Genomic DNA, 12798 nt, shown 5'->3' with positions numbered 1-12798 from the left:
TATTACTTACTTTGAAACAATCACGAGTGCACTGGAGAACAATCGGGGACTCATGGGCATATACAGTTAGTGATTTGAAACCATATGGAGGAGTAAAACACTTTTCTAAATTAAACAATTGTTACCATTTCAAAATGCTGTACTTGGATTGAGTCATTAATTCATACAGTGCATGCAAAGCAGTGCATCAAGCGGCTTTAAATGGCACCCTAATAACACCTTCTGCAGAAGAGCGCAATGAGATAACAGAAAAAACTTGTTTGGTATGCAAACTAAAGAGTCAAAGGCCAAACTGGGCACACAGTAAAACACAGGCCATGCACCATTTAGTTCAGAAGTTACTGGTTTGCGATTAAGAACAAGATCTTAATAGCAGAAAAACTTACATTTTTCAGTCTCCTGCTTGTCTCTTCGCGTCTAAGCAGAAATAGAGAAGGAAGTTAAATGTGTGATCAGTTCCAGCTCACACTAACAGTACCAGCAACTAAATCCACCCCATACCCTCCAATAAATTAAGTCATTTCTATAAATGTACCTCAACTACAAGCACATAAGCTTTACAGTTAGTCACTAATCATGCACACTGATTTGTATTTACAATAAGCATGATATGCAGAGCTTGCAGTGCTAATTTAACAAAAGGTAATCAGCAAGTGCTCAAAAGAAACTCTAAACTATCTGCCAGAGGAACATACTTGTTCCCACAGCATGCTGAAGCTGGACATGCGAGCCATCTGTTCATCTCCAATAACTAGCAAATGTTTTTACAAAGGAATTTAGCCATTTTAACACCAGACGCTCAGTACACAAATGCGAAATGTTGACTTGAGAAAAAGTCAGACAGGCTGTAAGAAAACAGAACTTGAGCTGCGGTTCTAAGATTGTTAAGTGAAAGTGTACATGTCATTTCATTGAGCCTTAAACCAACATGACCGCGAGAAAGTATGTAGGTTAAAAACAGCAGTCAGATCCACTATACTGTAGCTTCACCATAGGATTTGGTTTGAAGGGACAGTCATATGGAGCTAAATTTAGAGGTCACTGTGCCCCCGCTCCACCCATCCCTCTACATGACCAATGGTAGGGACTTTAAGCTCTCAGTGGGATGGACAACATGATTTATTGCTCAGGGTTGAGTCAGGACGGGACTCAGAATTTGCTCCAGCTCACTCAGGACGGGTCTAAGGTAAGACGCCAGTCCAGTCTGTGCTGAAACGCTACTGTCAATTAAACTATCGTGGGAGGGGCCTGTTTTGTGACATCACACCGACAGGCATCTGAGATCGACCTGATTTGAGAAATGGGTAAAGATAAGCAGGTTAAATATTTAATTTAAAAAAACACTAGGTGGATTTTGTGGATTTTTGTGGTTGTGTACACACACATTTCAGTTCAAGCAGCTTGTAAAAGAGCATGTAGCATCATATGGCCCCTTTAAACAATTTATTTCTTCTAAATATCTTCACAATGTTATTCCATCACGGAACGTTTGTCTTCATAATCTTTTCAATATTTTCCCCAATCATGCATTATATAGATAAAACGAACAATTCCATCGAAAGCGAACTGAGCCATGAAAGTCATTTCAAGTTGACTAATGTTTAATCCCAAGAGAGGTTTATGCTCCGAATACATCTTCTCTGGCCCCCGATCATAATAATGACAGACTAGGAGTCAATGCATCACGAATGACTGCTCTGCCATTGAATGCCTTTAGATTTTATTCAAAATACATTTTCATAAGGGAACTTGGCTAAAACATTTGTCTGGGTCGGTCAGGTATCATTGTTTGAGTTTGATGCTGGACATATAATGTGTGACAGGACCCATCCAGCCTTTCATTTGGTATTTAAATGTAATCGGACTGCAGACATTATTCAAATGTATTCAAATGTATATAAAAGACATACTTCCTTAATATTCACATAAACAGCTAAAGCAGTAAAAATACAGATAGAGAGGTTTGCATCAGATGTTTAAGGCTTATTGAATTATTGAAATATAATGCAAACGAGACATTCGAAAGCACAGGAGACAAATCCAGCTTTGACAGTTCATAACAGATCAACCATTTACTTCATAGCAGTGTAACAAAGGGGGTATATAAATGGCAATAAGAATTTCTGCTTTCATTTCCCTCTGCTCACCTGACAGTCACACGTGTGGACACATCTTGCAGGTCTCCCGGATGGAAGAGCTGTGCCTCATTAAGCCCTAGTTTCTGACAAGCCCTGAGAAACACATTCACGTTGTCCTGAAGAGAGACCAGAATTGACAATTGCAGCTAGTATCAATGAAAAGGTAGACATCATCCTCCATTCTTAACCACCCAGTGAAATAATACAGTTTAGGCAGTAGCGAAGGCAGAGAAGAGTGGACGACGAAGCTCCACTAAGAACAGACCGTCACAAGAGATGGACAAGTGGATCAGAAAAGGGGTGGGAAGAAAAGCAGATAGTCGTTGGGCGCTATCCCACACATTCTCAGCATTTACTACTGGAAACCTCTAGACTCACATGGGTTTATACAAGTATACCTGAACCATTTGATAATTAAATATTTGTTTCATTAGAGACCAACTGGTTGACTAATTTCCAATTCTTAGATAAAGACGCTTTTATATTTGCTCACCAAGCCTGCAATGGGAGTGGAGAGCCTGTTCACTCGTCTGATGATGCCCGGCTTCAATCTGTTGATCAGGCTGAAAACAGATGACATTTATTTTAAGTACACTTACAAAAAAAATGTCATGTTGATTTTCAAACCAACATATTGTTATGCTTAAAGAAATAAAAGAAAAAATTTAAAAAAAAAAAACTGAAAAAAATTTACTTACTCGCACAGAAGGACCCCGTCCTCTAAAGCCACTCGAAAACTTTTACTTCCAAATTGCTTTTTTGTCACTTCCTGTTAATGAAAGAACCAAAACAGATCACATGCACAAAGTCTTCTTTGAAAAACAGAAGACTTCTTTGAAAAACATTCAAAGATAATTTACAGGCCCAAAACTTAATAAATAAATGTAAGTGTTTATATTTAGTGTAACATTACATATATAATACTTTATTAATAAAAACAAGAGCAAATCCTGTCAGCAACACATACCGGTTACGGAGTAAGAATTAGTATCATTGAGTGAATGTCCATAGACAGGAAACCACAGGCCCTCTCAAACACGAGACATTCTACTTTCTACACCAACCAGACATATTTCACAGCACGTTCTGATCTTCAGTCATCATATGCAATAGCACACCACATTATTGCTTTTACTGCCATTAAGCAAGCAAAACAAACTATGAGACAAAAAAAAAAAAAACACTATCTAAAACACTATCAAAAAACGCACTACTAAAAACTCTCTCCACTGCTAACCTCAGACGGCACAATCAGAAATCAATCCTTCCCATCATTCAGCCAGGTTGACTACATCTTGCATTAATTTTTCAGAAAATTTCTGTCATGTTGTGCACATAACTTTATGCATTTAGCAGACGCTTTTATCCAAAGCGACTTACAGTGCACATTCAGGCCATCAAGTTTTACCTATCATGTGTTCCCGGGGAATCGAACCCCCAACCTTGCGCTTGATAACGCAATGCTCTACCAATTGAGCTACAGGAACAGGCTACCAGTCATGTGGTGGAGTGGACATTTGGCAAGCAGAATCGGCAAACAACTCAGGGGTCCTTTGTGTTCAGATTGAGATGCACTGAAGCATCTATGGCTGATGCCGGCCCAATTCTGCATCCTGATCATCAGCTTGTTTGAGCACATGGAATGTAATCCATCAATGGCTGCTTGTGTACGGTCCACATCAAAAGAGACCCGAGAGAGCCGAGGCACAATCTAAAAGATCTAAGAGCTACTGACAGTTGCATTATTTTATCCCGGCTTATACATTTCCAAAAACACTTCAAAGCATAGAGAAGTTCTTATTTCTGTTTGAATCGCATGCAAAAAGAAATTATAAATAACACCTCTATTCTAGGTGGCATAGGAGTGACTTCACCCGGGAAATGGTGGTTAGATCTTAGGGGCGAGACTTCATCAGTGCAGTTAGCTGAAAACAAGCAGCATTCATCATGCAAAGCTACTGTAAACTGGGTTTGTAAAACACTACTGCATTGCAAACACAGAACAAATTGTCTTGCTGCAAACTGCAAGTGACGTAATAAAAGGCACTTTGATAAAAGCAAACAAAACCGTACATCATTATTCAAAACAATCGACGGTTTCATAAAAGACGATGAAGTTGATGGCACTTTGTTTACTTTGCAAATGGTTTAAAGCTGATAAAGGAAGACAACCACAAATGGTGCAGGTTATCGAAGACTGCTTTAAAAACATTAGCATTCAAGACAGAAGGGAACATCATGAGTTTCCATTTCATTAGTCCTCCTAAAATAACATTATTCAAGAGATAAAGCATTTCCAGAGAACTTGCACCAAACGGTCTATTTATTTTTGGCATTCTAAAAAGAGCACATGAAACTAAAGCTGGGCTTATTGAGCTAAAGCTCCAATAACAACTGTCAGGTTATTTTAAAAACTTTTATAATGGAGTCGCATATGCAAAGCATTAAATTCCCGGAGCGCAAAAGTAAAAATCATACCTCACCAGAGGTTAAAGGGGGAAAAGACTTGCAATTTTGCAGCCAGATGGAGGAAGTGCTTGATGATAATGTCATTACCTCAATCCATCTCTGTGCCTCCTGGAACGCCAGCTCACAGCTGACTGCAGACTGCTGACGCCACTCCATCACACCTGTGTGCATTTCACAATGAACACTCCTGTGAGTATTTGTACCCCATTTACAGACCAGTCACATTCAAGGACAGGGGGACTATACAGTTTATATACTATTGAAAGTTACTTAAAACAAAACCATTTCAGATCCAGGCTGCTTTTATCAAATTGTGTACTATAATGATGATGGTGACGATGATGTCAATAACAGCTGACAATCAGCAGTGATTTTGAGTTTCAGTGTTGGAAGCATAGCTATAATTTAAAACAGTGGAAGACAAAACGGTATGCATTACAGAAAATCAATCAATATTATATTAGCAGCATCTAATCGAACAATAATTTGCGATTTGGACAAAAACACCACCAGCAGAGAAACGTGACTCTGAAAGGGTTAAAAGGAACTTCCATCACTTCCATGTTTGCAACCCCAAAATATGCTTCATGTGCTTCATAACAGGGCGCACCTGTTGCACCCTACAAGCATCTCAGGTGGAACGACTCAAAACTTACCTGTTAGCCTCTTTTTCAATCGTTTATTGATTTCCTGTTAGTATCTTATATTTGACTTCGCAGATGTCTCGACTCGAAAGCGCAAGGTGTTTCCTGCTACTAGAGCGCGCGTGCCTTCAACACAACTCTTTTAATCTTTTGCAGACATTGATTGCTCTTCAGGTTCTCACCTTGAAGTCCCCGCAGGAGACTGGCTCGTGCAGCTCTCTTTCCACCAAACTTGCGTGTTGAAGTGTGCAGGAACAGAAAAGTCCTTGTTCGGTGATGAAACAGAGGCGGCGAGCAGACAGGACAGTTTGCGTGCTTGCAGAGGCAAGTGCATATGTGGTGATGATGAGTTGCTTAAATATATGCCACGCCCCCTGCTGCTTTTACTCGGATGAAATGGACTCGTGTGCTACTGCAGCAATGACCAGCAGATGGCGACAAATATTTACTTCAGCAACGTTGTCATCTTGTTGAACGAAAGGGACCAAAACATTGTTTCACTACATCTTAGCACATTAACCCTTAATACAACGTCAGGGGATTTCAGTTTTTTTTTTTTTTTTTTATCAATGACATTATTTTATAAAAATGACCGCACACATTAAACTAAATGTTTTTATAAGATTTACCATGAAAATGAAATCATAATGAATATTTGATCCTTTCAATTTTTATTTGGATATGAACACAGGCGCTGGTTTGCTTTTGGGGAAACTAGGCTAGACGATCTATGACCAGAAAAGAAAAAAAAATGTAGTATACGTGTTAGGTCTAGACTGTGGTCTGCTCTGCTAAGAGATTTTAACCTCACATGAGTTTTGGGCAGAACTCTGCTGCATCAGGATACACCACAATATCAGCAGTTATCTGTATACTAATTATTGACAGATCTTATTTGGCCCACCTGCTGTATATGTTAAAGGAATATTAGAATTTTTTAATCGTATTATCATGTATTTACCCAAAGATGCAAATTGGTAGTTTATATATAAAATAAAATAAAATACATGTTTCATGAATTGTCAAAAATCTCTTTCCCACACAAAAAAACAGTTTTTGATGCTTGTTAAGTTCCAGGAAGTCCCCAAAAATATAAAAATATAATGCATGCAATTAGGTAAGATGCAATTGCAGCAGTTTGTTGCAACAGTTACGTGCTTATAACTTACACTGAGAGGTGCTTTCAACAGCTGGAACTAAAACAGGAAGTGCTTCATCCAGTGACAGGAAGTGTTAACCAAAGCTGGAGCAATGTATAAGCCTGTCTGCCCACTGGTTTCCTGTGTGACTAGTCTGCTGTCAGACAACCAACAGTTTATCACACTATTGTTGTCATCTGAGGAACATTAAGAAAGCAATAGGTTTCAAAGCATGCTAGCAGCACTTCACAGGATGTTGGTAAAAGGTATCCTCTACTGCTGATCTTAAAGTTTTGCAGTTTCACTTGTGATGATAAAAATAAGTGAAGAAATCTGGTGATATCTATATTTGAATGCACTTTTTTGTCAAATAGTTTGGTTGTCTTGTATATAGATTTACTTATAAGAGAATACAGCACAATGTAGCATCTTAAGGTGGATGTGTTGCACATCAGATGGTCAGATTGCAGTCTTCTTTTGTTTAAAAGGCCAAATGCATTTCATAATTCATAAATGAAGTCATTTACAATTGTAGAAGCATCTGCTATGTTCTCTAGCAATAGAGCAAATATTTCCATATCTCTGTACTTAGGTCAGTCAGAATTTATTTATTTAGTGTAAATAATGTACAAAATGATTTGAAGGTCAGTTCAAGTTTTTTGAGTGCCCTAGTTTGATTGGCAATGTTCAATACACTGATTCAAGTTGAATAAAAATGGTGCAAAGCTGAAGCAAATTAGAGGATTCCTTATTGGGTTTGATATTTCAGAAAGGGTTCTCATCATCAGTCCTAGCTGGTGTTTTACCCAGCCAAGAGACTAGAGTTTGAGTAAACATTTTAGAGGTTCTATAGAATTTTTAGCAACCTAAAGAGGATTTAATAATCTTTTGCACATCTTTTAGCATAGACTTCTCTTGAAATGTGTGTTTTTGATTCCAACTCTTGGTTTCTGAAGCCGCTGGATGGAATGAGATAAACTCGAAACATACAGAGAAAATGTGTTTATAGTTCAGAGGGGCTATATGAGGTTGACCGCACATAGAAGAGGTGATGTTTCTCTAGCTCTAACTCCTACTTACTGGATATATGCTGGATATACAAATTATTTTTATTTTTATTTTTTCCAGAAATGAATAGATAAGTGAATGTCGGTTTGGCAATGCATGTTTGCGTGAGAGATATTTTTTCAGTCAACAATGAAGTTTGGTTATAAAACAAACATCTAACCGGAGCCAGCGCTACAATTCACAATGGTTGTGATTAGTCGTTTTTCTGCATCTCTTGAGGGATCATTTCTATTGTTTTCAGCTACATGATGGAATGAAACCGTTGTTTTGTGACATGCATTGTGAAATATCATTATCTTGCACCAGTAAGCATATTTATATAATTTTTTAAATATGATTTATATTCTACCTTCTAAAGTGCCTCATAGTTGCTTTAGAGTGCGTGCATGTATATATGCTTATTATGCTTATATGTGTTCCTGTGGCTCAGTGGTAGAGTATTCCAAAAGGTTGTGGGTTCGATTCCCAGGGAGCACACATACTGAAAAAAATAATAATAATTATAGCCTGAATGCACTGTAAGTCGCTTTGGATAAAAGCGTTTGCTAAATGCATAAATGTAATGTATTTGCCTGCCCACTGACTGGTGGTCTATTTCACCTGGAGCTGCCCAGCTGTAGCACTGAAACAGTAGTACAGTTCCCTGAACACTGTAGTTTGTCCTGATCTGGCATTGCCCAGCAGACATGTGAGAATAAGGAGTGATAAAGAAGAGAAGGTGGAGAGCCAGATATGTTAGTCCAGCAGTCAAGGGCACATTTCTCTCCTGTTAACACACATCTTAAAACACTAGCATCCAGACTCACTCCCATTACAAGGTTCAGCAAATATTTCATGACAATGTCAAAACTGTTTGAATCAGAACTGACAAGAATAATTTCACCCATTTGGCCCTAAATAATGTAGAACAGTTGCTAGAATTAATATCTATATTTTGTACATTTTCTGAAGAAAATGTGAGTGGTGCTTGACGGTGCAAAACTCACCTCACCATGGAGCCCAAATGATGTGGGTGGTTGCTACATGCTGTTCTCAAAGCAGTTACTTCTGTGGTCTACATCAGTGGTTTTCAATCGGGGGCCCTCAGCAAACTTACAAGAGAGCCTCAAGATGACTTAAAATGAACTAAAATTAGACAAATCGAGCATTAAATATGTCAAAACACTTAAAAAAAACAAGATCCCAATAAAACACACACAAAACTGGAACAATCAAATTATTAAAATATAATGAGTGTAGTTATGCCAAGCTACAGGTTTTAAAGGGTTATTTCACAGGGCCACAAGTATACGTTTTCCACGTTTATTTATGCTTTGGTTTGAAGGAAACAAGCTCATCAGTGCAACGCGGCTGACACAGAAGAGCGTACGCCGCCTGTGTACAGCTCAGATTCACCAAAATGGTGCTACGGTGATGTAAGAAGAGACAGAAGAGAGGAATTGTTGAATAAAGTCATTATTTTTTGTTTTCTCTGTGTACAAAAAGTGTTCTCGTCGCTTCATAGCATTACGGTTGAACAACTGATGGCTTTTCAATACTTTTCTGGACCTTGACAGTGTAACTTACTTGGCAGTCTATGGGCCAGTCTCAATCCTCCCGGTTTTCATCAGAATATCTTAAATTGTGTTCCGAAGATGAACGAAGCTTTTACGCGTTTGGAACGACATGGAGGTAAGTGATTAATGACTAAATTTTCATTTTGGGGTGGAGTATCCCTTTAATTATTTGTAAATGTTTAAAATAATAATGATAATAATAACTTCAATCATTAATCCATGTCCAGAATACACAAACTACTGGAAAAGTGATGGGCACTTTGAATATTGTTTTAGATGCTATTGATCTACTTAGTTGTTTGAACATCCCCAGATAGTTTGGTTGATTGGCTTAATCAAACCATAAGTTCCATAAGATTCAGCTAATAATTACTGAACTTTCTCTAAATATTAGTTTTCGTGTAGAAAAAAAATAGCCTAGAAAGAGTTTTCTGTTGTTATTGATTAGTTCTCAAAAACAACCAAATGAGCACAATATGCTAACATTAGGGGAAACTTCTCTGTTTCTTGGAATAGGACAAGATTATTACAAATGTAATACTGCAAGGCATTGTTAAAAAAAAAATATATATATATATATTATATATATATATTTCTACATGATTAAAAAGACTTATTAGTTTACCCAATATATGTTTGCATTTCTATGCTTTGTTTGAATTGTCATTAGCTTAGCAAAATGCTAATGTCAGACAAACTAATTTTGTGATCAGATGCCAAAAGCAAACAACATACAGTGTCAGAATTCACTTAATGTGTGCTGTTATACTACCAAAATAATGGTGATCCCAACCTTTATCTCCTTACCGAATATCTCAGTTGGCCAGACAGTGATTCATCTTTTATGAATCTGTAAAATATTGCAGTCTGCTTTTTAAACTCTTAGCTTAAACGTGTGCTATGTATGAATAGTGCTCATAAATGGCTGTTCCAACTGGAAATGGAATTGAGCCTTAGACCTGAAAACAGCAGGCCTATTTGTTAGTGCTATTTGAGTTTCTGTTAATAATGAGCATTCCAGATCAGTCACTTATGAGGTTCCATGATGGTTAGGATGGTGTCTTCAAAGGTTGTGAATCAGCCAACTAGATTTTGGAACAGAGATAAAATGATGCAAGACCAACTAATTAAAATGTCCTGACCAAGCAATTCTCTAATGAACAACATGGATGTGATGGAGTCACCTTATGTGTGTTTATGTGTGCTATCATGTCATGCATTCTCAACAAGGCCAAAGGAAGGTGACAGAGTGAGAGGTTGCTATTGTGATGCATTGTGGTGTTTGAAGGGTGAGAACAAACTGATGTGTGAGATGGAGGAGAGTTCACGTATACACCAACTAATCAACTTCCAGTGTCTGTAATTAGAGAGACACATTTGATAACATTTTACATCTCACTCTTGAGTCAATATAACCCATGAGGCACTTTGATGGGACTCAGAAGAGTAGTGAGGCGGTTTTAAGGTAGGTGAGACAGAAGCTTTGCAGGCTGTGGTGAGGCAGCAGACGGCAGTCTATGAAGGCATTGCCACAGAGAAAAAGTGTGTCAGTGGCTTGGTTTTACAACAATAAATCATGGGATGCATGTCAGAGTGCCTATGAGCCAGTGACAGTTTGCTGCTGTTATTTGTACAATGGTCAATACAATAAGGCACCAACAGAACAATGACTCAGTATATGCTAATGAGGCAGTAGTGCAGTTCAAGTCTTCATTTACTCTGTCTCAAGTTATTCCAAATCAGAATGGCTTACAAAATGTTTTGTTGTTGTTGTCGTTGTTTGCATTTATATATCCATTATAATAGGGACTGGAGGATTCGGGCGTCAGCATAAAAGTACTCAACTTGTCTACTATATTCCAAGTCCACAGATGACATCAACATAGTACAAAAAGTGTTTATTCACTGACAATTTTCCACTATATGGCATGTGCAAGTCGCACTGTGAATGAATGCTGTGAATTAATCAATCTGAAAAGTTTTTAGGATTGGATCAGATGGTTCACTGAAATTATTTGAAGCCAAAGAATGATTGGTTCATGATTTGTACATATAGCTAAATGACTAAATTAGAGTCAGTTCCTTACACATAGCCATCACATGACTTCAGAAGACTTAGTATGACACACATTTTTTTATGTGTTTTTGGTTAAATGCCTGAAATAAAGTCTAACAAAAGTTCACATTCATAGTTTCACGTTTTATTTCTATAACATGTAATGCAATGGTGATACCCAATTTTTATTTGTCTTTAAAAAGGTGTTTTTTAAAAAGTGGCTAATTGTTGGGGACATTGAAATTCATCATACTAAACTCAACTACTGGCTATAGTGCACCTTTACATGGTCATTTTGTTTATACTCGAGCTCTTGCAAACTCAAAAAAAAATAAAAAAATCTAACCTGTAGATATTCTATTAAAATTAAAAGAATATTCGGAAACCTGGTGGTGGTGGTGGTGGTGATAGTGAACTCTTAGACTGTGATGCAGGATGCAGCTTTTTAGTTCTGGCAATTGTATTTGGGGTTCAAATGCCATTGAAGTTGTGTTCATTTGTGAAGATTGTCTTGATGTAAAAAACATGTGAGGAGCATAAACTTCTTTTGGTCACAGAGCTTATTTTCTGCAAAATCCAAAAGCCAATGAAAAAAAATCCTATTGGGTTTTAATCAAGAGAACTAGGGGGATACTAACATATGGGTTGGCCTACAAAAATACACCATCTCTGCAGCACTCTATTAAATGCAAATGTACTGAAAAAAGTACACACAGCAACATTTCTCCTTTTGTGTTTCACAGAAGAAAGAAAGTCATACTGTTTTAGGAAGATATTAGGGGTGAGTAAATGATGACAGAATTTCCATTTTGGGTGAACTATTCATTTAAGGGTGAAGTGGGTTTGAGAGGGAAAGTGTGTTTGGTAAGGCTGAGGTTGAATTGAAAGGCAACGCAAGGATGAGAATGTTTGTTGTAAGATGGGGAGAAGGGAAACGGAAAGAGAGCGAGAGATCGAGGTTGGTCTGGGAGAGTATGTGTGTTGGAATGCTGAGGTTGGAGTCTGTTTCCCTCTGGCTTTGAAAATGAGGGAGCCCTGAGCCCATTAGAAGACAGACTCAGAGTTAAGCCAGGGCCTCCCAACCTTGCCAACCACCCTTCTTCTTTCACCCCCTCTCTTTTGTCTTCCTACTGAGGCACTCACATCAAAATAACCTCTTATTTATGCTCTCTCTCTCACTCATCACTTCTTCGCAGGCACTCTATCATTTTCATTTCTTTGTCACATTGTTGGCTTCTCTTGTTATTCTTGTCTCTTTTCCCCCTCTTGCCCCCCTTCCTTTACTCTTCTTCTTTCTCTCCACTCCTTCACTGTAACCCCGCAATATGTCCCTAAGTCCAAAGTCCTTTTATCATCACAGGTTCTGTTTATCAAAAGACGCATCCCATAAGATTATTTCCTGTGATGCAATGTGATAGTCATCACGGCACAGTGCCATATGGGTCTAATTTGTGTGCGCCTTTAGTGAATGAGTCAGACAAATGTTTATACTTGTACTCATATTCTGTACAGACGTTTAAAGTTGTAGTTCGCTCAAAAATGACAAATCTGTCAATTCAATTGAATTGAATTCAAGTTTATTTGTATAGCGCTTTTTTCACGATACAAATCGTTGCAAAGTAACTTTACAGAAAATTAAAGTTCTACAATGTTTGGTAGTAACTTATCTTTGTCTTTAATCTAGATTTAAACAGAGAGAGTGTGTCTGAACTCCAAACATTATCAGGA

The 12798-nt window shown here is 37.8% G+C and overlaps 1 protein-coding gene across 6 annotated transcripts in view; it reads right to left on the bottom strand.

Moving 5' to 3' along the window:
• LOC113109830 (LIM domain only protein 7) overlaps positions 1 to 5701 on the bottom strand; it is a 31073-nt gene extending 25372 nt beyond the window's left edge. For 2 of the 6 annotated variants that reach the window (XM_026273650.1, XM_026273821.1), the window contains exons 1-6: positions 5434 to 5701; positions 4695 to 4768; positions 2837 to 2907; positions 2632 to 2701; positions 2148 to 2254; positions 387 to 417 (exon numbers count right to left, since the gene is read on the bottom strand). In XM_026273650.1, the coding sequence (XP_026129435.1) occupies positions 387 to 417; positions 2148 to 2254; positions 2632 to 2701; positions 2837 to 2907; positions 4695 to 4763 (348 nt within the window). In that variant the 5' untranslated portion in view covers positions 4764 to 4768; positions 5434 to 5701. The other 4 variants (XM_026274060.1, XM_026273904.1, XM_026273986.1 and 1 more) reach the window with 4 other exon arrangements.
• Positions 5702 to 12798: the final 7097 nt, after the last annotated feature.

This window comes from Carassius auratus, chromosome 1, assembly GCF_003368295.1.
Source record: "Carassius auratus strain Wakin chromosome 1, ASM336829v1, whole genome shotgun sequence".
In the NCBI taxonomy this organism is placed as follows: Eukaryota; Metazoa; Chordata; class Actinopteri; order Cypriniformes; family Cyprinidae; genus Carassius; species Carassius auratus.
This window is presented reverse-complemented; position numbering and strand designations above follow the sequence as displayed.